Source organism: Phascolarctos cinereus, unplaced genomic scaffold (assembly GCF_003287225.1).
Source record: "Phascolarctos cinereus isolate Bilbo 61053 unplaced genomic scaffold, phaCin_HiC Scaffold_5;HRSCAF=322, whole genome shotgun sequence".
In the NCBI taxonomy this organism is placed as follows: domain Eukaryota; kingdom Metazoa; phylum Chordata; class Mammalia; order Diprotodontia; family Phascolarctidae; genus Phascolarctos; species Phascolarctos cinereus.
This window is the reverse complement of record NW_027555958.1, coordinates 43,915,771-43,940,431: the sequence shown is the minus strand read 5'-3', so window position 1 is coordinate 43,940,431 and position 24,661 is coordinate 43,915,771. Positions and strand designations below refer to the sequence as shown.

Here is a 24,661-nt window from a genome sequence, read left to right as displayed (position 1 = left end):
ATGCTCAATAATCTGGCATAGTTGTGAGGAAAATCAATCTGGATTACTGAAAAGTTTGAATTGTAATGTGTTTTTAAGGAAAAGCAGTTTTCTATATCTATGCAGTAATTTGAATTGGGTTCCAAAGTGTTGCTTAAGTACCTGGCTGGCCTAAACTTTTACGAGATAAAAATAGCGTGTAACTACTGTTACACATTAATTGTTGACATATTAATGAAGGCCTTTAAAGTTCTTAAATGTTTTGTTTTCAGGTTTTTTTTATTTCAAATTTATTCAGCAAACACTGAGCATCTGTGTGAAAGATATTCCGTTAGGCTTTGTAAAGGAATACAAACATGGAAAACACAAGATCCCTGTCCTCAAGGAGTTCACAAAGACAAAATATGTACACAGGAACCATAGTCTTTTCCACCAAAATTTCTATACCTAATTAATAGTGCATTGTGATTTATATTCTAAGTACTAGGTGGGTTGTACAGTACTAGGTGGGTTGTACAGATACCTGAGTCGTACATATACCTAAGTACTAGGTGGGTTGTACAGATACCTGAGAATGTTATGTGACAATAATAGACATTTAGAAGTATTTAGGATTTATTCTTAGGATTAATATTTAGGATTTATTCTTAAAGTAATTTAAGGAAATATTTAAGATTTATTCTTAAATAATCACAAAAGGTTTTGGGGCAGTTTATAAAATTATATTATAAAACTGGATAATTAAAAATTAAATCAGAACAAATTTTTTAATAGTCAAGCATTCTTTTCTGTAATTGTCTCTAAAAACAATGTTAAATTGCTTAGCAATGTAAGATGATCAGCTGTGAATGACTTAGCTATTCTCAGCAATGCAATGATCCAAGACAACTCTGAAGTTGATGATGAAAATGATGAAAAATGCTATCCATCCCCAGAGAAAGAACTTATGGTGTCTGAGTACAGATTGAAACATACTTTTTTTTACTTTATTTTTCTTGAGGGTTTTGGTTTTTTTTTTGGTCTGTCTTTCCTTTCACAACATGACTATTATGGAAATGTTTTGTATGACTACACATGTATAACCTGTATCAAATTGCTTGCCTTCTCCATGAGGGGGGGTGGGGAAGGAGGAAGGGAATTTGGAAGTCAAAGTTTTTAAAATGAATGTTTAAAAATTGTTTTTACATGTAACTGGGGAAAAATAAAATACTAAATAAAAATTAAATAAATTGCTTAGCAAGCCTCATTTTCCATAAACATGCAACGATTATAATTCAACCCAACCGTGTTAGAATTATGAATTGATGGAACCTAAATTAATGAAGCTTTTACTATATTTAAGTCTATTCAACATACATTTCTGGTTATTTCTACTGATTAGTAGAAGTAAAGTAAAATTAAACTCAGAACAAAGTATCATCCATCTTTCTTAACTGATCAAACATGAAATGAAGAGATCGTCTAGATTTCTGGGTAAGAAGGAAAATTAGCTATCCCGCAATGGTTTCCTCTGTTTCTTGCTATCCGAATATATCCTTTGTCGCCAAAGGTGACGCCCCAGCTTTTAAAAAAAGAAACAAAACAATGTAAGTGAATAAAATTAAATGAAGAGCACTATAAGTTTCTCTATTAGGTTTTTATCTTATTTTTTAACTTGGTGAAATCATAGCAGTAAAAGGCTGGGAAGGACTTTATTTATATGCATCTTGTAAGGATGTTTACCATACTATGCTTACCACGTACTATGGTTACCATGGTTCTATATAGATATCATGCAGTCACTTAACATGCCATTTTACCAGAAACTATGGAATCTTATCATCATTACCTGAAAGAATTTACTGAAACCATTTCATGATGCATGACTGTATGAGGCATAAACAAAAATCTGTTTGGATATTTACCTGTTTTTAACAAGCCAGTAGTCCTTTCCTTCCAGGTTACCATAGCCAATCACCAGCACACCATGATTCACTTTCTGAGTGCAGGACGGGTCATAATAGACACCTGGGAATAAGGAGCGGATTGCACAGGACAGACAGAAACAGTCATGCAACTAACTGCTTTCTATTAGGCATCTTTGGATAGCTCAGTAAAGTCCACTAAAAAGTCACCAGTAGAGACAATGTCAGCTTCAATCAGATGCTTAAAATTCGCAGTCAGGAAAACTTTTTTTTGTGGTTTTTTTTTTTTGGCTAGGCAATGGGGTTAAGTGACTTGCCCAGGGTCACACAGGTAGTTTAGTGTTATATGTCTGAGGCCAGATTTGAACTCAGGTCCTCTTGACTCCAGGGCCGGTGCTCTATCCACTGGGCCATCTAGCTATCCTCCAAAAAAAGCTTTTTTAAAAAATCAGTCCAACCACACTTCTTCCAGAGTACTTCCTCGATTAATCCCATTCTATGCTAATCACTCCTTAACAATAACTACAAACATGCATCTCTGTATGAAAAAAAAATTTACCTCAAAGCAATGCAGCCAACCAGTCAACAAGTATTTATTAAGCACCCACCACGTGCCTGGCTGTGTGCTAAATCCTGGGGATACAAACACAGAAATGAGACCACAGCTGCCCTCTAGGAGTCTGTGTTCTGTGAGGAGAAAGGCCATGCACACATCTCAAAGACAGAGACCTGACTCGTGATTTCCCTGGGAGAAGAGGATCACATAAGGCTAGAAAGACAGGCTGGAGCCAGACTGCGAAGGGCTCTAAATGACAATCTGAATTTGTTTCTGGGTGACAGGAAGCATCGCAGTTTACGAAGCAGGGCATTGTTTAGGAATATCCCCTTAGCTGCCGAATAGGAGACAAAGAAAGGAACACGCTCTTCCTTTCACGCCTCTGAGCAGGCACCTTCACCCTCACTTTCTAGCTCCCCTTTTATGTGCTGCCTTCTCCAGAGAATATAAACTGCCGGAGGGCAGAGGCTGGCTGTTTTCGCCGTACGTGTATTCCCAGCAATCGGCGCAGTGTCCTGCATGTATTAAGCACCCTACAAATGCTCGTTGTCTCGACCAGATGTTCAGTTCAACAAACAAATCCACTAAGCCTCCATTCCCTCACCTGCAGAATAAGGATTTTCACACCTGTACTGCCTGCCTGAGAGGGTTCTTGTGAAGAAAGTGCTTTGGAAATCTTAGAGAGCTCCACTGTGTGTGAGTTGTAGATGCTGTTACTCAGCAGGTTCTAGAACGGATTTATATTTGCTGAGATGTTGCTTTGTAAATATGCTTGTTTTTTCACATATGCACACATACATACATATTCTGGCTTCAGCTGGGCTACATGGCATTTTCATTTAAGAAAGTTTTTCCAGATCCCTTATCTTCCCATGATGTCTAGAACTGTGCTACACATGAAGTACATGCTCAGTAAAGACCGCTGAATTTCAGTTTGTCCAGGACAGGGGCTGTTCTCATTTTCGCTGGTGCAGAAGAGCTTCCTAATGGATGTCTGCACAATTAAAGTGAGCTGACTTGGGAGGCAAGTCAGAGTAGCTGGGCTCACAGCCTCATTCTGTCCCTCACTAGCTGTGTCACTGGGTGGGGGTGAGTTGTTTAACCTGCCTGCCTAGGCTTCAGTTTCTTCATCTGTAAAAGGACAGGGTGGGAACAGATGACTTCTGAGGGCCCTTCCAGCTCTAGGAGTCTATACACTGACTGCCTTAGTTTAGATTTCTGCTGTGCTCAATCTCAAGCTTTACCCATTACAACAGGATGTAAGACATCATTTACGAGTCCAGGCCAAACATACAAGGATCTGGTTACTTCAGTATTTGGATGGATCTGTGTGAGGTCATCCACGTGGATGCTCCCAACAGCCCAGATTGTAACCTATCCACATCCTCTCCTGTGCATTTCTTGTCCATATCCTTCTGTAAATCTCTAAGGGGGGGAGCACCCAGTGTGTGGAGATCTACCAATGCAGCACATTTTGGGCTGTTATTTCTTTTCTCTAACTACAAGATCATTAAGAGATCTGTCATGGTCTAGTTAACTTAAAATAAATTCCTTCGTACATCCCTCAACATTTAGGAGTGCAGAGGACAATGTTCCTGTGTATAGTGCAGTAGGGATACTCAAAAAGGGGGATGGTGAATCTGAGAGTTTACCACTTCTATACAGGAAGAAAGAAGGGAGAGCGGCATCTACTCCGACAGACACAGGTCCTTTGTTGGCCACGGCTTCCTTCAGGGCCTCTTCACTTCCATAGGGAAGCTCTGTGTACTTTGAACAGGTGGCAGCTCTGTTAGCCGGATTGTACTGGCATTTTCCATCCTGAAAAGAGAAATATGGTTCATATGCTTCAGCACATCCCACACTCTTACAGAAACTCCACAGCCTCTTTGAAATCCTAAATATATGTGAGGACCTAGAGTTCTACCCCCATCCCAATTAACAGAGTAAACTATGTATTAAGGAACTTTTCTATAACCTGCCAACTATGTGTGGATAAACTTCTCATCAATTTAAAAAGACTATCATACTTGGGGATGAAAGTATTCACTGCATGAAAGGAAGATGGTACTACACAGGAAACCCCTTGTGATTGACAGAGATCGCGGGTCATGCTTCTTAGGTTACTATAAAAAGCAACAAGTCAGTTGAGCAATGAGTCAGTCAAGTGGGAAACTGGAGAGCTGAAGCCATGCCCCTAAGGAGGAATTGCCCTTGGAGAAAGGAGGGGGTCAAGGGTAATTAGAACCCCACTTTCTATAGAGTTTATAACACCTCCTATCCTCACCCTTTTTATCCCTGAATTTCTGCATTCCTAGGCCTCCCAGGCCTTTGACATTTCCTTTGGCAGAAATGGAAATCTAATCTAAGCTTTAGTAACCAGCTGTTTCTGCAATAGGGGAAGGAATTATATAGTCTTGGGGAAAAAAGCAATATGATCTCTCCACACTCATAGCACATAGCTATATTGCTTTAAGTTATAGAGATCTTAATGTTTATTGAAAGGGTACTAAAGGGGGCAGGTAGGTCGTGCAGTGACTAGAGCACAGGCCCTGGAGTCAAGAGGACCTGAGTTCAAATCTGGTCTGAGACCAGACACTTGATACTTACTGGCTGTGTGACCCTGGGCAAGTCACTTAACCCCAACTGCCTCGCCAAAAAAAAAGTGCTATGAGACTAGCCCTCAGACTTAGTGGAGCATCTCAAGGCTGGCAAGGACCTCAGAAGTCATGCAGCCCGAAACTTCTTAAACAGCAATCTCCTCTGCAATCCCCCTGAGGAGTGGTCTCCTAGGCTTATGGAAAAGTCAGTCCTCCTGAAGGGGACCCATTTTACTGTTGGACTACGTAAATTCTTAGAGGAAGATGGGTGGCACAGTGGATAGAGTGATAGACTTCAGAAGAGTCAGGAAGACCTGAGTTCAGATCCAGCTTCAGACACTTCATGGTTGTATGATTCTAGGTATGTCATATAACCTCCGTCTACTCCAGTTTCATCATATGTAAAACAGAGATAATTATAGCACTTACCTCCCAGAGTTGTTATGAGGCCAAAATAAGGTATTTATGAAGCACTACATAAATTCTAGCTATTACTATTTTTAGGAAATTTTCTTTATAGCAAGCCATGTCTCTGGTTTCCAACCCATTCCTTTTGGCTCTGTCCTATGGGTGCAAGCAGGACAAACGTAATCCCTCTTCCAAATGTCAAGCCTTAAAATACTTTATTATAGCTATAATAAAGTTTCCCCTAAGCCTTTTCTTCTTCAGGCTAACTGCCCCCCAGCTTTAATCTTTTTGTGATATGGTTCTGTCCTGTCTCAAAAGCTGAAATAATTAAAGTTTCAATAAAATTTGATTGGCTTTTGATTTATTTTTGGCTGGCAGAGGGTGGGAAGGCCCATAGCTCTCTTAGAGTTTGAAGGCTTGGGAAGAAGTCCCAGCTTTGCCACTGACTACCATAGGTAATGTTGGGCAAGTCATTTAATATCTTTAGGCCTCAGTTTCCTTACCTGTAAAATGAGGGGGTTGGATTAAATGATTAGCAACATCCCTTCTAGGTCTAATGTTCTGTAAATATATAAGATAAATTTGTAAGAGGGAATAATATTGAGAATGAGATAAGGTTACCACAGGAATCTTCCAGGAAGCAAAATTTTCAAAAACACTGTGTTAGATAAATGGATATGCAGCAAGAGTTTAAAAATCAAATTATCTTCATTCATTTTAAAAATATGCCATTCGTAAATTAAATAGAACCCTACCTAAGAAGGAAGATTATAAAGATTAAAGAAATTTCAAAATGAAAGGTTATAGGACCCTAGGTCCTACCCTGAGCATCTGAAGGGAACTCAGAGGCCATCTAGACCCACTACCTCATTTTACAATTGAGGAAACTGAGGACCTGCTACATTAAATGACTCTTCCAACATACCGTAGCTTTGTAAGGATAGGAAGCATCTGAATCGATGCCATTATTATCAATGATGTATTGGAAGGCCTGAGTCATGAAGCCACCATTGCAACCGTGATTTTCATATTTCTCAGTCGAACAATCCACCAAGTTCTGTGCGCTGAGAGACACCAGCTTTCCTGTTTTCAGCTTAAGCTGTGCTTCCAGGGCTCCCACAGCACTGAAAGCCCAGCAGGAACCACAAGCACCCTGGAAAAGAGGAAAGAAAAGGGTAATCATGGACATCAGGGGGAGCTGACCTCTACAAAGCAGACTAGGGGGCCCTCTTTCCTCCCCTGTTCCCCTTCCGTGCCTCCTTCTGAGTGTAGATCTGTAAAGCACTAAACTCAGAACAGACCCGTCGAGCCAACCAGCCAAATCAATAAAATGTATTGATCATCTATCATACGTTCGGCTGGGCTTACACGGAGGTAGGGTAGACAGGTGCCTATTGCAGTATTCATTAGAAAAGAGTGCAAGGAAGACCCCTTTCTGCACCCCTAGCTTCCACCAAATATGACCTGTCATTGAAACCTGAAATATTTACTTAATTCCTCCAGATTAGGGAGGGCATTGATCCTCTCGCCCACCCAAACTGAGAGAAGCTACACAATAAACTGTCAACAGTCGTCAACACCTAAAAGAGAAATAGTTGATTTATCTTCTCTGGGTTTTAGTAGCATGCGGGTTCTTGAAGGGAGCCTTGCTGGAAGGCCTCGTACAGCAAGAGGGCAGCATAGGAGCACCAAGGGAAGGGAAAGGAAGCCGTCCAAATGATCAGTGGGAGTGTCTGGAAGATACCTTCACAATTCTGACTCAAGCCAGCCCAGGGCAGTAATGGGGTAGGAATTATAGGAAATACCATGAGGAAATCACCTGCTGAGGAAGATTCAACTTTCCCTCACAGATGTGGGGTCTGCCCTCAAGAATTTAACAGTCTATTTGGGAAGAATTACTCCAGACAATTTGTCTGCTAAATTTTGTCAGACTATACGGGCTATGGCATTTTATGCAGGCCATAGTAGTTTGCGGATATAAAACACACCTGATATTTCACTTCAGTAACACATCCCTTGTCCCTCCAGTCCACTGAATCTGGCAACTTCTGATTGGAGTTTAGTCTGTAGGTAACATTCCTGTTCCATTGGTTAGGAATTTTCAGAGAACTCATCAAAGAAGCCACTTCTTCACTGGTCTATAAAACAAACATTTATTCTTCTTTCTGTTGATCCTTTCAGGATCCCCATCATTTCTACCTTCACAAGATCTCTGTATGACCCCTTTTCTCTACTCATACAGCCACCACCCTTGGTACAGGCCCTTATCACCTACCCCTAGACTACTACAATAGCCTCCTAATTTGTCTCCCTGTCTCAAATTAACCCTCTTACCAATCTATCCTCCACTCTGCTGCCAAAGGGATTTCCTAAAGCATAGGTTTGACCATATCACCCTCCTATTCAATAAACTCCAGGGACAGTCATTTCTACTACAAGCACAGCCAATCTTGATTGTTCAAAATCAGTTATCAAGTTTAGCATTAGGCAGCATTCCACCCCCTTTTTGGTGCAAAATGAAGTGGATTCTCTTTGGAAGAGAGAATAATTTTAAAAATAATTTCATTTTCAGGTCTATACTTTCTCCTTTGAATGAGAGAATAATTCTGTTTGCATAAGAGAATAATTTTAAACATAATTTTATTTTCAGGTCTACATTCTCTCTTTCCATCTCCCATTCCACCCACCTATTGAGAAAGCAAGAAAAACAAAACCCTTGTCACAACCTCCCATTACAAACATGTGTAGTCAAGCAAAACAAAACATGTCTCAATCCCTACTGAGTTAAGCACCTCTCTGTCTGGGGGTGGGTAGCATGTTTCCTCACAAGTCTTCAGGAATTGTAGTTGTTCATTGAGTGGAAGAGTTCCCAAGTCTTTCAGAGTTGTTTGCCTTTACAATATTGTTTTCATATAAATTATTCCCTTGGTTCTGCTTACTTCACTTTGCATCAGTTTATACAACTCCTCCCATGTTTTTATAAAACCATCCCATTATCTTTTCTTATAGCACCATAGTATTCTATCACATTCATATACCATAACTTGTTCAATCATTCCTTAATTGATAGGTATTCTCCTGGTTTTCAATTCTTTGTCACCACAAAAAGAGATGCTACAAATATTTTTGATATATAGGTCTTTCTTATTTCTTTCATCTCTTTGGGGTACAGATTTAGTATTGATATCTGTGGGTCAAAGGATTATGCATAGTTTAGTAGCTTTTTGAACATAGTTCCAAATTGCTTTCTAGAATGGCTAGACTATTCGTTCGCAAAATGAGTGATGCCACCCCCCCGGGGGTGATGGAACAATCCAGGAGGGCAGTAGTAGCCTTGGGTGCAACTGGGGAGGGGGCATTGAATAAAAATAAGGTGGCAGTGGAAGCCATAAGGAAAGAAGAGAAGAAAACTTTGAAAAACCATTCAAATGTGTTTCATCTGTTGTGAAGCAAAGTTGAAGTCGCAGTGATTACATTATTTTCCAAATAAGCACACAAAATGCAAGTTATAACCAATCAGTGCTCAAGTCCACCAACAGGTCTTAACAAGCAAGTGTTGGCAGGTGAGAGTGTTGCACATTGTCAGGAAGTCCAGCATACATTGGCAGGAATATTGCTTGTAATGACTTGTTTATAATGCAATACCATATGGTCACATGATGCAATATTACATCACCAAAAGTTCAATGCAGGAAAAACCCCACAAATTTACAATGAATTATTAAATTTAAGCTACATCACTTTTTTAAAAAACTCATTTTTTAAAAATGACACAAATTTTTTTTTAAACTGTCAAAGGGTTAAAGAAAGATTTCCAGAGGGGCGCTGAGTAATTTTTTTTAAAAAGGGGCGATAGGCCAAATTAGTTTGGGAACCTCTGAGCTAGGCCAATACAAAGTTCCACCAAAAGTGCAATAATATACCAGTTTTCCCACAGGCTATGAACAAGAGAATAATAAATTGGTGAAAACTGCAACTTTTACCAGTTTTGTTAAAATCTTGACAGAAGGGATAGAGTTTAAACTATTGGAAAATTATTTGCAGACATAATTATGCATGTGCTACTTGATAACTAATAATGATAGCTAAATTTATATGGCATTCACTACGTGCCAGGCTCTGTGCTAAGCACTTTACAATTATTATCTTATTTGAGCCTCATAATAACCATGGCAGATAGAAGCTATTATTATCCCCATTTCATAGTTGAGGAAACTGAGGCAATCTGAGGTTAAATGACTTGCCCAGGGTCATACAGCTGGTAAGGGTCTGAGACTGAATTTGAACTCAGATCTTTCTGGCTTCAGGCCCAGCACTCTATCCACTGAACTGCTTAGCTGTCCCCATTATTGAAGAAAGTTAAGTTTTGGTGGTTAATTTTCTTTTTTATTTTAAATAATTTTCTTTTTAAATTTATTTTTATAAAGTTGTTACTTTTCCCTTTCACTCCACCCAATAATACAATTTTTTAAAAAAACTTGCAATAAGTACACATGTCTAGCAAAACAAATTTCCACATTGACCATGTCCAAATATTCCTGCCTCATTTTGGATTTTAAGTCCATCACTTTTCTGACAGGCAGCGGGGGGTGAAATTCATGAACTTGTGGCTTATCATGGCATTATTCACAGTTCTAAAGATTTTCAACAAAAAGATTTTCTTTTTGTGTTGTCTTTGTATACATTGTCCTGCTAGTTCTGCTCATTCCACTATGCCTCAGATCACAGAGGTGCCATGGGGGTCTGGCAAAGGGGCAAAGTGCCTCAGATGGCATCCCTCCATGGGGAGGATGCTAGGGAACTATTTATCATAGCACTGTGATTATACGTAAGGCAAATGCCTTCAAGGGACACGAAGCAGTGTTTTCTCTGCCGAGTTGAATAACCAGAACTGTTGGTATCTTTAAAAAGACGAGTTCTTTTTTTCCTTCCTTTGGTGTAGGGGCACTCGAGGCCTCTTCAGGTCATGGGATCTAGTGAAAGACTATACTGCAAGGGACCTTTATCCCATCTAACGCATGTGACACCCCCTGAGAAGGGAGCCTGGATCCTTGGCCTTTCTGCTTGTTCATTTCCATTCTAGGGTTGGGGCATGGGAGTCTCTGACTTGGCTGGGGAAATGAGATACTGGAATCTGGAAGCAATTCTCCGGGCTGGGTGTGGCTGCCAGCCCGGCATCAATGCAGTGATCTTTGGGAATGATCTCTGGGTACCCTAGCCCAGTGGACAGACTCATTCAGCTTTTATGCTACATCTGGACCCTGGTGGGAGTATGGAGGACTGGCACTAAGTCTTGAGACCACTCCTCCAGAGACTGATGTGGTGTAGGGGAGAGATACTGAGGAAATGCTTACCTACTGGTTCTAGCTGTCTCTTTGAAGTTAATATCTCCACAAAAGCTACTCAATGTTAAGTAATTAAATGGAACTGGGGGACGTTAGTCACCAGCCTCTAACAGAAGGGAAGAACACAAAGAAGACTCATCACAAGCCCTCAGGGTACCCTAATGTTCAAAAGGGAAAATGCAGCCAGCTTAATCCTGGGACAGAGGAGCCAGAGGGTACACGTTATCAGGATCTTTCCAGTTCCTTGTGAAACTTGTCCATTTCATCATTTCTCATGGCACAGTAATATTCCATTGCATTCATATATGTATCACACCTTGTTTAGCCATTCCTAAAAAGGTGGACACCCTCTTTAGTTTCCAGGTTTGGGCTACTACAAAAAAGAGTTATTATAAATATGTGAGTTATTTTCCTATTTTTTTGATCTCTTGGGTAAGGGAAAGTATATCCCTACATAATGATATAGCTGAGTCCAAAAGTATGCGTAATTAGTAACTTTGGGGGCATAGTTCCAAATTGCTTTCACACTGCTAAAGTAACACAGTGGTTACTTTTAAAAATGAGCTCAAATTTTAAAGCTATGAATGAATAAAGACATTCTAAAATCTTATCTAGAATTCATGCAAGAAAAAATGCAGGTATGACAAATTATATGTGAAATAAAATTATTATAGGATTAATATGGAAATTAAAAAGAATCTATGAATACAGCCCTCTGAGATAGATACTAGTATTAACCCCATTTTACAGTGAGGAAACTGAGGCAGACAGAGGTTAAGTGATTTGCCCAGGGTCACGTGGCTAATAAGTGTATGTGGCAGAATTTGAGTCCAGGTCTTCCCAAGCCTAGTGCTTTTATCTACTGTGCCTCCCAGCTGCCTGCATGATATCATCAAGGATACACAGGATTGGAAAGGAGCTAGATTGGTTATGTAACAAAATCCAAATAAAGGCCTATGCTGGTTTTTGGCGAGGCAGTCAGGGTTAAGTGACTTGCCCAGGGTCACACAGTGTCTGAGACTGCATTTGAACTCAGGTCCTCCTGACTCCTGGGCAGGTGCTCCATCCACTGTACCACCTAGCTGCCTATGCTGTTTTGAGCAGATCTATAGAGACTTGTAAGAAGACACGAACAAAAACTGAACAGAATAAGAAAGCATGGATGGATTGCAAGCTACCCTAGGGAAGGGGGTTGTGTCTAGCTTCATGTATACATGGCTTTTCTCCTTATTAAAGTATCTTTTTTATTGGCTGCCTTCAGATTCTTTCAAATAGTAATCAGATTTCCTGCAGACAACAGTGTAGGTTTGCAGGTAGTGAACCCACCATGTCACCCAGATGGTTCATGCTTAGATCGTAGGAATGGAGTCCCATTGAGTGCTCCAGGTTATGCAGCATTACAAATTTTAGATTCTTTTCCCAGATGAGTCGCCGTGCTACTTCTTCATTCTAAAATTTAAGGAGAATAGACAGTTATTTTACACTTTGGATAAAAGCTACAAATGAAAACCAGCATAGTATGATGAATTATATAGGAAAGCATTTTCTAGATGTAATATGTCTGAGATCATGCAAATAGAATACACCTAATATAATTCATTACCAAAAATCAACTTCCATTCCAATTATTAAGTGTACCTTAATTTTTATTTATCTTACAATTTATTTGATAGAGATCATTATGATAACAACATGCATGTATCAATATGTAATATAACATTCTCTTATAATAATTCTCTATTATTAACAGTCTAGCATAGAAGTGTCCTTGAAACTGTTTCTTTGTACTCATTTTTCCATTTTTTAAATAAATAAAAATTCTTTTTCTGCCTCTTCAAATCATCAAAATGTTTACAAACAACTGAGGCATCATCTTCCCATTTTCACAAGGTGATTTTCATCAGACAGTTTTATTTCTTAATACTGCTTATAATCCTTCACCACGCTCCTGTTACCTCATAAAACAGTGAGAAGCAATGGAGAGAAAAACATATTTACAGAAAGTTTAGCTTAAATAAGCCACCTCTACCTTATGGTGTGTTAGGAAGAAACTGGAAGAACAACAACAGAGCAAAAAGAGAAAAGGAAAAGATGCACAAAGATTTTTATAACAAACATTTGTCTTCATCAATGACTATGAAGCCACCACATTAAGACTTTAACATCACAGTGACTGATGCACTACATAAAGAAGTAGAAATGGTCCTAAAGACAAGGCTATCGGAATAATTGAACAAAACCAATTACACACAAAATTAAGTTAGTTCTGTGGGCAAGACAATTCTGAGGACACTGTGAGACTGATTCTTAATATATCTGGAATAGGAAAGTGTTACCAACTCCTTGGGAAAAAATCACAGACCATGTTATTAGCCCAGAAGGCAACAGAAAATATCAGTAACTTCCAATCTATATGACTTATTATCCCACCACTACAAAATCTTTATGAGAATAACTTGCAAACACATTGAGGGTATCCTTGATGAAGGTACAAGAAAGCAATAGGCAGGCTTTTCTCCTACTTTATGAACAAAAAAATCTAACTACTTTGTCTGGTCCTTCCAACTACTCACTATTTTTATTCCCTCAGTACCCAGTGGCAATTTTTTGGCTTTGTCCCCAACAATCTACAAAAACTGTTCTATTGAAGGTTACTGAGGAATTCCTTCTGGCCAAATCCAAAGGTCTTTCTTCTGTCCTCATTCTTCTTGACCTGTTTTCACCACAAGAGTCTCCTGATCACTCCTTCCTTCTTGAAATTTTTTCCTCTCTTGGCTTCCATGATATGGTCCCATTCTGGTTCTCCTGCCTCTCTTACTGCTGCTGCTTCTCTGTTCCCTTATCATGGATCTGTTTCCTACCTTTTGCATCTCAACAGTGGAAACTTCCATCCCTACCTCAGGCTCTGTTATTAGCTTTTTGCCCTCTTTTTCTTTACTCTTTCTCTTAGTTCATTCATTCTTATGGTTTCAGCTATCATGGTTATACTAATAGCTCCCAAATCATCTTCAGCCCTAGCTTCTCATCTGACCACCAGGCCTGTTTTTTTTTTTTTCAAACTGTCTTAAACACAATTGGATATCTTGCTTTCATCTCAAGCTGAATATGTCCAAAACTGAACTGGCAAGAGCTTTAGTACTGCACTGATTATGCCCAGTGAATTTTAGGAGACTCCTGGGAGTTGGTACATCCTCTCTGAAAGACTATGGGAGGCCAAGAACAATCGCATAAGATTAGAGGGGGAGGAAGGGGAAAGGTTGGTCTGCATTATTGGAGGAAGTACCCATATTAATGATGTCATAGATCCAATGAAATATGTTCACACATAAGGCTTCCTAATCCCATTTTAATTTCTCCATTTCTATCAATGGCATCATGATTCTAATCAAGCTGTCCAGGACCAAAACCTTTATCTTCCTTCCTAACATACAAACGGTGTACAACATTGATCTAAAAAGTAACTTCATCCTAACCCTGGGTAGCTTTGCTATTGAATGTAATGGGAGCTACCTAAGGGTCCAGTGCATCTGGACAGCTGGTAAAACAATTCACAGCATTTATCCTCCTGAAGGCGAATCAACAGAACACAGCACTACCATGGAGAGAGGATTACACATATGTAAGGTTCAGCTAGGTGGTACAGTGGATAGAGAGCCAAGCCCGGAGTCAGGAAGACCTGAGTTCAAATCCAGTTTCAGACACTTACTGGCTATGTGACCCTGGGCAAGTCACAACCCTGTTTGCTTCAGTTCCTCATCTGTAAAATGAGCTGGAGAATGAAATGGCAAACCACTCCAGTATCTTTGCCAAGAAAACCCCAAATGGGGCCATGAAGAGCTGGACATGACTGAACAACAATACGTGTCTCTAATTCCTGTAGAATATAAGGTCTCAAAAGGCAAGAAATGTTTTCTTCTCCTCTTGGGATCCCTAAGCACAGTGCCTTTCACAGAGCAGCCACTTAATAAATACGTATTGAATAAAATAACGATAGAAAGAAAGAACACTAATAGTTTCTTCAAAGTGAATAGGAAGGAGTCTGAAGCAGCCATGTCCCCGTGTGTGGTGTCTTTGGCTTCCGAGTGTAAGAATGGTAATTAATAATAGCTAACATTTATATAGCACTCTGAAGTTTGCCACGCACTTTACGGGGAGAACTTTATCTTCATTTGATCCAACCCTAGGAGGTAGATGCTATTTTGTTGTTGTTGTTCAGTCACTCAGTCAAGTCCGACTCTTTCCGACCCCATAAACTACAGCACACCAGGCCCTTCCATCCTCTACTATCTCTCCAAGTCTGTCCGAGTTCATGTTCATTGTTTCCATGATCTCATCTATCTCATCCTCTGCTGTCTCCCCGTATCACCGATTTTGCAGATAAGTAAAGTGCAACTGAGTGAATGACTTGCATAGGGTCACTCAGCGATCTGAGTCATAATTTGAACTCGGGCCTTCCTGATTCCACATCCAGCACTGTAGCCACCTAGTTGCCAGGGTGGTATAAGATCCCAGTGCGTCTAGTGGCAGTTTTTCAGCTGTCATCTCATCTACCTGTCCCTCATATTGTTTGCCATAAGTTTCCTTCCATAATTTCCAGTGGCTGTCCAGCGTTGGATCGTGATGGAGTTGCGCCATTGTAGAAGCACAGGCCAGAAACATCCAGGTGACCAACTTCATTCTGGAAAGGAAAAAGTAGAGGAGATAACTCTCAGTCATTTAATTCAACAAACATTTATTGAGTTCTTCCTACATGTGAGAAATTTTTTTTTTAAATGGGGCAGCTGGATGGGGCAGTGGATAGAGCACCTGCCCTGGATTCAGGAAGACCTGAGTTCAAATCTGGCCTCAGACACTTGACATTTACTAGCTGAGTAACCTTGGGCAAGTCACCTCACCCCATTGCCTTGCTCCCCCCCCCAAATAGAGTAAAAGAAAAAAATACACAGTCCCTGCCCTCAGAGAGTTTAGTCTGCTGGGAAAATACAGTATGTTCAGAAATAAGGAAGATTCAGGGTACAATGTGGTGGGGACAAAAGAGAAAGCCAAAGGGCTCTAGGAAAGAGAGACAAGGGAGAGATTATTTTTAATTGGAATAATCGGGAAGCTTCATAATAGCGAATGTTTATATAACAAAGGTTTGCAAAGCATTTTACAAATATCTCTCATTTTATCCTCACAACAACCCTGGGGGTTAGGGGCCATTATTATACCCATTTTACAGATGAGGAACATAAGGCAGGCAGGGATTAAGTGACTTGCCCAGGATCACACAGCTAGGAAGTGTCTGAAGCCATACGTGAGGTCATGTCTTCTGACTCCAGGTCTACTGCTCTATCCATTGTGTCACCTAGTTGTCTTCACCTTCATGAAGAAGGTGTGACTGGGGCTGGGTCTTGAAGGGAAAAAGGGACTTTAATAGGGAAAAATTAAGTGAGAATGTGTTATAAGCAAGGGAGATAACCTATGTGAATACACAGAGTTGGGAGAAGATGGGAAAAGATTGGGGAACAGCTAATAGTCATTTGGCTGAAATATACCTAGGATTATAGGTTGTAATTAGACTATGGGCCTTAAATGTCAGGCCTAAGGAGTTCATATAAAGCCTTTAGGCAAAGGATTGACAAGGTCAGACCTATATATCAGGAAGATTATTTTGGTAATTATGTGAATAACGGCTAGATCGGGGAGAGACTGAAAGCAGAGACCTGTTGGGAGGCTGTCACAATAATAGAGGCCAAAGATAAGGTGGGCCTGAAGCAGGGTAGTGGCAATGTAAGTCCAACACGGGCATGGGTGTGAGACATAAGTCACAGTCATTCAGACAAGGCTCATACTGACTGTTTCGTGAAGGGGGCTAAGTCACTGATGACCTTGGGAGTTGTAGTTTTTCCCATTCCAGGAAGAGACAAAGCTCTCACTGTCTCAAGACTGGAGGGTGAACTGAACTCAATAATCCAGTTCAATAAACCGGAAAACATAATTGCTTGGAAAAACTAGGCCTAAAACAATGTCTTATACCATATCACACAGTCAATTCAAAAGGATCCATGTCTAGAATATTAAACATCATCAAACAGCTAGAATACTAAGAACCATAAAAAATTAGGAGAAAAGCAGATCACATACCTTTCATGGGTAAGAGATGGGTAGGAGATGAATTCTTAACCAAACAACAGGCAATTACAAAAGATAAATAATTTTGATCACAAAAATAGAAAAGCTTTTGCATAAGCAAACCTAACACAACTAGAACCTGAAGGAAGGCAGTTTACTGGGAAGGAGGGGGAACTTTGGTATCAAATATTTCTGATAAGGGTTTGATATCCAGGATAGAGAGACAGGTAACGGAAACATATGAAACCTCAAAACCATTCCCTAGTAAAGAAATGGTACAAGGATATAAGCATTTATCCAGGGAAGGATTGCAAACTATCACCAAGCATATTAAAGAATGCCCTAGAATCTAGATCGTTAATTATAAGAAAAATGCATATGAAAACAGTCCTAAGATTTTATCTCATACCCCGAAAATTGACAAAGATAACTAGAGAAGGGAATAGCCAATGTTGGCAGGGGTTGGAGTTTAGAAACAACTACACTAGTGCATTATTGATGGTGCTGTGAATTGGTACAATCATTCTAGAAGCAATTTGAAATGAATACAAACAAAATAATAAAAATGCCCACGTCCTATAACACAGAGATTCCACGGTTATGTATGTACCTCAAAGTGGTCACTGACAAAAAGAAAAGGACCTTATACATCAAAATATTTATAGCAGCACTTTTTGTGGTATTAAAGAACTAGAAAAAAATAGGTAGGTAGAGACTGGGGAATGGCTGACAAATTGTGGTACATGCATGTAATAGAATATCACTGTGCTATAAGAAATGATGTGTGTGATGACTACAGAGAAGCATGGAAAGACTTATATAAACTGAATCAAAGTGAAATAAGAGCCAAGGAAAAACAACATATATGACTACAACAATGCAAAGACAAATGAATGTTATGAAATTATAAGAGCAAGCATGACCCCAAAGAAGAGATAAGAGAAGATATCTCCCCTCATCCCTTTGAAGATGTCCAGGTCCATGGATATGACAATTATTTTCTGATGTATTCATTGGCTTTGTTGAATGTTTTCCTCTTCTTCTTAAAAAAATTATTTCTTATAAGAGATGGCTCTTTGAAAAAGGGCAAGAGAAGGAATATAGGAGGAAATCCAGTGATGTTTAAAAAGCAAGATATCAATTAAAATCTATTCATTTATCTGAGACTGAATCTCCCTATCTCAACTAGCCTGGAAGTGCAACAGGCACTCATGGGCCTGTTCCCAATTCTAATTGGTACAGAAGTTTTAAACTGCTTTATGTTTCTGACCTGGGCCAGTTCACCCCTCCTTAAGCAACCTGGTGGCCCTGCATTGCTGTGGGCTTAACATGGTAGTGCCAAACTCAGGGAGGACACCTCATTGGCTTTAGCCCGCTTACAATCCAGAAGTTCCAAACTCATGCTGTCCACCAGGGTTGCCCTAGCCCAGTAGAAAGGATTACAGGAATACACAACCACACATGAATGAAATCTTTTTTTTTTAAGAGAACTGTAAGAGAGGGTTGATTTGTTTGTTTGTTTTTGTCTTTTTCTTGCTGCTGCTGCAGTTTTTAATTGGTCTACTAGAGCCACAAAAGAGGAGTCTGGGAAAGTCAACAAGGGGGACAGAAAGCAGTGACTGCTGGGAGGAGTAGCGTGGATAGTGGATGCTTTTCTTTTTTTTTTCTTTCTGTATCAGACTATTTCATTCTTTTAAAAAAATTTTTTTAGATTTTTAATTTATTTATTTTTAGTTTTCAACATTTACTTCCACAAGATTTTGAGTTCCAAATTTTCATCCCATCTTGCCCCTCCCCTCACCCTAAGATGGCATGCATTCTGAATATCCCTTCCCCTAGTGTGCCCTCCCTTCTATCTCTCCCCACCTTCTCTTATCTCCTTCCCCTTCTGTTTTCCTGTAGGGCAGGATAGATTTCTGCAACCCATTTCCTGTATTTCTTATTTCCCAGTCGCATGTGAAAACATTTCTTTTTAAACATGTGTTTTTAAAACTTTGGGTTCCAAATTTTCTCCCTTCCTCCCTCCCCACCCTCCTCACTGAAAAGGCAAGCAACTCAATATAGGTTATACATGTGCAGTTATGCAAAACACTTCCATAGTAGTCATGTTGTGAAAAACTAACTCTATTTTTTCCCTTAATCCTATCCTAGCCCCCCATTTATTCTATTCTTTCTTTTGACCCTGTCCCTCCTCAGAAGTATTTGCTTCTGATTACCCCCTTTCCCAATCTGCCCTCTTCTCTATCATCCCCTGTCTCTTGCCCCTTCTCCCCTATTTCCTGTAGGGTAAGACAGATTTCCATACCCAAACTGAGGGCGTATGTTATTCCTTCCTTAAGCCAAATCCTAGGAGAATAAGATTCACTCATTCCCTCTCACCTTCTCGTTTCCCCATTGTAAGAGCCTTTTCTTTTCTGTTTTTTTTTGTGAGATAATTTACCCCTTTCTATCTCTCCCTTTCTCCTTCTCCTAGTATAATCCTCTCTCACCTCTTAATTTTATTATCCAGATATGACCCCTTCATCTTCAACTCACTCTGTGCCCTCTATCTATATCTATTTATCCATCTATTATATATACACACACACACACACACATACACACAATTTTTTCCCTCCAACTACCCTAATACCGACAAAGGTCTCATGAGTTATAAATATCATGTGGGAGTATAAACAGTTCAACCTTAATAAGTCTCTTACGATTTCTCTTTCCTGTTTACCTCTTCATGTTCCACTTGAGTCTTGTATTTGAAAGTCAAATTTTCTATTCAGCTCTGGTCTTTTCATCAAGAATGCTTGAAAGTCCTCTATTTCACTGAATGACCATTTTTCCCCTGAAGGATTATACTCAGTTTTGCTGGGTAGGTGATTCTTGGTTGTAATCCTATCTCCTTTGCCCTCCAGAATATTATATTCCATGCCCTGGTCCTTAATGTAGAAGCTGCTAAATCTTGTGTTATCCTGATTGTGTTTCCACAATACTTGAATTGTTTCTTTCTGGCTGCTTGTAATATTTTCTCCTTGACCTGGGAACTCTGGAATTTGGCTACAATATTCCTAGGAGTTTTCCTTTGGGGATCTCTTTCAGGAGGAGATCGGTGGATTCTTTCAATTTCTATTTTGCCCTCTGGTTCTAAAATATCAGGGCAGTTTTCCTTGATAATTTCTTGAAAGATGATGTCTAGGCTCTTTTTTTGATCATGGCTTTCAGATAGTCCAATAATTTTTAAATTCTCTCTCCTGGATCTATTTTCCAGGTCAGTTGTTTTTCCAATGAGATATTTCACATTGTTTTCTAATTTTTCATTCTTTTGGATTTGTTTTACAGTGTCTTGATTTCTCATAAAGTCACTAGCTTCCAATTGCTCTAATTTTTAAGGAAGTATTTTCTTCAGTAAGCTTTTGGACTTCCTTTTCCATTTGGCCAATTTTGCTTTTTAGGGCATTCTTCTCCTCATTGGCTTTTTGGACCTCTTTTGCCATTTGGGTTAGGCTATTTTTTAAGGTGTTATTTTCTTCAGTATTTTTTTTGGGGGTCTCCTTTAGCAAGCTGTTGACTTGTTTTTCATGATTTTCTTGCATCTCATTTCTCTTCCCAGTTTTTTCTCTACTTCTCTTACTTGCTTCTCAAAATCCTTTTTGAGCTCTTCCAAGACCTGGGACTGATTCATATTTTTCTTGGAGGCTTTGGATGTAAGAGTTTTGACTCTGTTGTCTTCTCCTGGTTGTATGTTTTGATCTTCTTTGTTACCAAAAAAAATTCTATGGTCTGACACTTCTTGTGAGGTTTGCTCATGATCCCAGCCAATTACTTGAATTATAAACTCTTTATTAAGGTAGAGGTCTGCTTCCAATGTGGAGAATATACTGTCCCAAGCTTCGAGGGTTTGTACAGCTATTTTCAGAGATACTTCTAGGGACTTGTAAATTTGCAGTTCTTCCAAGGTGTTTACTCTTTTCCTGGCCTGTGCTCTGGTCTATGATAGACCACAAGCACCCTTTTCTGTCTTGAAACTGTGAGGAGGATTCTCTCTCTACCACCACTACAAGCTCCACCACTCCAGCGTTCCTCTTCGCCCCAGGACCACCTCTCAGAACTGTGACCCAGATCGACGCATGGGCAAAGCAAGATATTCATGCCTCAGCACTGGCAAAGAGATCCCTGCAATCTCCCTCTGATCAGCCACTCGATTCCCCCTCAGTCTGTGAGCCCGAAGCTCAGGAAGCAGCCACCACCCCAGGGCCGCACTCAAGAACTGGGGCTGAGACCTAGCTTCTCTCTCACCACAGAAGCAGACTTCTCCCACTGAGAGGATGCTTTGCAGGAGAACTGCATCTAAGCCTTGAAGAAGCTGGAGTCTTTTCCTTTCCAGCGATCACTGCTTGGCTTATTTAAGAAATGCATCAAGGAAAATAAAAATTAAAAAAAAAATTAAAAAAGGGGAAGCTAGGTGGCGCAGTGGATAGAGCACCAGCCCTGGATTCAGGAGGACCTGAGTTCAAATCCAGTCTCAGACACATAACACTTACTAGCTGCATGACCCTGGGCAAGTCACTTAACCCCACTGCCTAGTCAAAAAAAATTTTTTTTTTAAATAAAAAATAAAATAAAAGAAATGCATCAAGGAGTAACTAAACCATGCCTATTCCAAGAAACCAAGGGAACAAGAGTGAACTTGCTCTACTCTCCTTTTCTCCTCTGTTGTATTGCCATATGTAATAGATGGCATTGTTTATTACTAAATACTTCTCTGCTATTTTAAATTTTCTTCCTGTTTTTTTGTACTTTTAGTGTAGATTTTCTAGCTAAAAATAATTTAATTGTGTCCCAGTTAGTATCTTTGTTATAGAGAGTATGACTGAGAGAGAAAGTCAGTGGATAATTGACACACAGAAACTAAGCTGGGAAACTTCATTTCAAAAGATTGCCTGCCTTAGAGTCTGGTCGGAGCTTTTATTAATAATCTGCATTTTTCTAACACAGCAGGAAAAAGAAGCACTGTGGATATGGGATCCCTGCCCTAAACTAAAAACCTCATGAACTCATTTCCTTATCTCCCATCAGAAAGGTTCCTCTGAACAAAGAGCCTTTGGATTTTCTCCACCGTCCAAGGAAAAGAGGGGAAGGAGGGTAGAGACAGAGACTTCTACTGAAGGTCACCCCCTGAGCCAGCCCCAGTGGAAAGGGATAAGCATGGTCAAAGGGAATCAGTTCCACCCACTCCTTCAAAGAAAGGGGAAGAAAAATGTTCCTCAGCCATATTGCTTTCCATAGCAAAAGAGAGATATGGTGAAGAATTTGATTGGAATTTCATCTGTTTAGATGGGAGAGGAGGATTAGGGAAAGATGTCAAGGATGACTCCATGGTTTCGATTCTGCAGAAGATCTGTAAATAGCACTTCCATCACTAAGCAGAACTTATGAAGCAAGGATTTACTAAGATTTCCCAATCCCTGGTGACTTAAACTCCCATCTTTAAAAAAAAACAAACAAAAAAACCCAACCCTGGGGATTTCCAAGATTTCTAATGAAATTTAATCAGAGAAACTTCTCTCCCCATCCATTGTTTCAGAGGAATTCACATGCTTTACAAAAATCAACATTTTGATTTTGTAAAGGAAAAAACAAAGACCTGAAGATTAGGTAAAGCCTCTGAACGAGAAAGGGGGAGCTTTCATGTGCTGTGTTTTCTCATAATGCCCTTGAGTTCTACAGGTGGTCAAAACACTCTCCATTTTGCTTTCTCCCTCCCACTTTGGTCATCTTTTCTTTCTTTCCTTCCTTCCTCCCTTCCTTCCTTTCTTTCTTCCACTCCCTAGTGAGTAGATAAGGTGCTAAACATGAAGTCAAAAAGACCTAAATTCAATGCTGCCCCAGGTACTTTCTTAGCTGTGTGACCCTCAGAGAGTGATGTAACCTCTGCCACCATCAGTTTTCTCATCTGTAGACCGGAGATAACAATAGCAGCACCCACCTCCCAAGGATGTTATGATGGTCAAATGAGATAACACGTAAAGCACTTTGCAAACTTCAAATTGTCACGTGCTAGCTATTATTACTATTTTTGAATCATCACAATTTGAATTCTTTCCCTAAAAGAGTCAGTAAATTTTTTCAAAAATTTCAAAATAGCATGTCTATGTTGGACTAAAATGGCTTTTTTCCCACAAAAATTGATGCAAAATTTCATAATGCCATAAACATCACAGGTGCTTAGCAAACGTATATGGAACTGAGTTATATTTCCTAGTTTATTTTTCTTTTCTAATGTTTTTGCAGTCCAAAGACCCAGAAAGTTTATTCATTCCTGTTTTTGGTTTATAATATAAAACAATTTCTCTGTATCCTTGACATACAGGTCAGATATGGACCTTTTTAAAAAAAGTTTAGTCCTTTTAGAGTGAAAAAAAAAAGCAAGATGGACTACATAATTTCTTAGTTTACTTCCTCAAACTACATGCTCAAAATTTGGCAAGGAGAGGAAGATAAAAATGTAAGTTGAGTATTTATGGTTAAGTAGTCAAACAAGAGAAAAGAAAAGTAAAAACCTACCTGAAGAAGACAGCAGGTAAGCTCCTTCTGCTGGAATCCTGGAACATCGTGGATTAATGGCAGAGATTTCAGAGCAACAAGAGATCTGCAGAATTCACTTTTATATAAATTAGAACTTGTCACATGAGTCCTACATAATGAGGAAGCAAAATGATTTCACTTTCATTTCATGATTCCCTTGGTTAGTAGCCTCCTACTTCTTCCTGGGGTGGGCGTGTGGGTGGGGTGTGTGGGTGTGTTTTGTGTTTTTTTTTTTAATAACAGTGTATTAATTGTTCAGAACTGATGGATCTAAATGGTCTTCCCCTCCCCACTGCCTCGCCCTCCAGTAACAGACCAGACAACTTGAGACCAGTAAAAAGCACCCAATGATACTATAAGAAAATTGGGAGAGCAAGGAATAGTTTATGTGTCAGATCTATGGAGAACGGGAGAATTTATGACCAAACAAGGGATAGAAAACATTATAGAATACAAAATGGAAAATTTTGAATACATTAAATTAAAAAGGTTTTGCACAAGCAAAACCAATGCAACCAAAATTAGAAGGGAAGCAGAAATCTGGCAAACAATTTTTTACAACCAGTGTGTCTGATGAAGGCCTCATTTCTAAAATATATAGAGAACTGAGTCAAATTTATAAGAGCACAAGTTTTCCTCAATTGATAAATGGTCAAAGGTTATGAACAGGCAGTTTTCAGAGGAAGAAATTAAAGTCATCTATAGTCATATGAAAAAATGTTCTAAATCACTATTGATTAGAGAAATGCAAATGAAAACAACTCTGAGGTACCACATCACACCTATCAGATTGACCAACATGACAAAACAGGAAAATGATACATGTTGGAGAAGATGTGGGAAAATTGGAACATTAATGCATTGTTGGTGGAGTTGTGAGCTGATTAACCATTCTGGAGAGCAATTTGTAATTATGCCCAAAAGGTTATAAAACTGTGCATACCCTTTGATCCAGCAACACCACTACTAGATCTGTATCCCAAAGAGACCATGAAAAAGGAAAAAGGACCCACATGTATAAAAATATCTATAACAGCTCTTTTTGTGATGGCAAAGAATTGGAAATTGAGAGGATGCCCGTCAGTTGGGGAATAGCTGAACAAGTTGTGGTATATGAATGTCATGGAATAGTACTTTTTCATAAGAAATGATGAGCAGGCAGAATTCAGAAAAACCTGGACT

General features: G+C 39.5%; 1 protein-coding gene across 2 annotated transcripts; it reads right to left on the bottom strand.

The window, feature by feature from the left end:
* Positions 1 to 239: 239 nt before the first annotated feature.
* CTSS (cathepsin S) lies at positions 240 to 23,593 on the bottom strand. Of its 2 annotated transcripts, XR_002327904.2 has the most exons (9): positions 23,459 to 23,593; positions 15,341 to 15,467; positions 12,116 to 12,238; positions 7,433 to 7,582; positions 6,370 to 6,597; positions 4,092 to 4,257; positions 2,443 to 2,516; positions 1,884 to 1,986; positions 1,389 to 1,540 (listed from the first exon to the last, which is right to left on the bottom strand). XR_002327904.2 is itself a non-coding variant. In XM_021004607.2 (8 exons), exons 1-8 carry the CDS (start codon positions 23,503 to 23,505, stop codon positions 1,441 to 1,443), a joined length of 1,044 nt encoding a protein of 347 aa, XP_020860266.1. In that variant the 5' UTR covers positions 23,506 to 23,591; the 3' UTR covers positions 240 to 1,440. The 2 variants fall into 2 exon arrangements, 1 of the variants encoding a protein (XP_020860266.1); XM_021004607.2 differs by lacking the exon at positions 2,443 to 2,516 and having other exon boundaries at positions 240 to 1,540; positions 23,459 to 23,591.
* Positions 23,594 to 24,661: the final 1,068 nt, after the last annotated feature.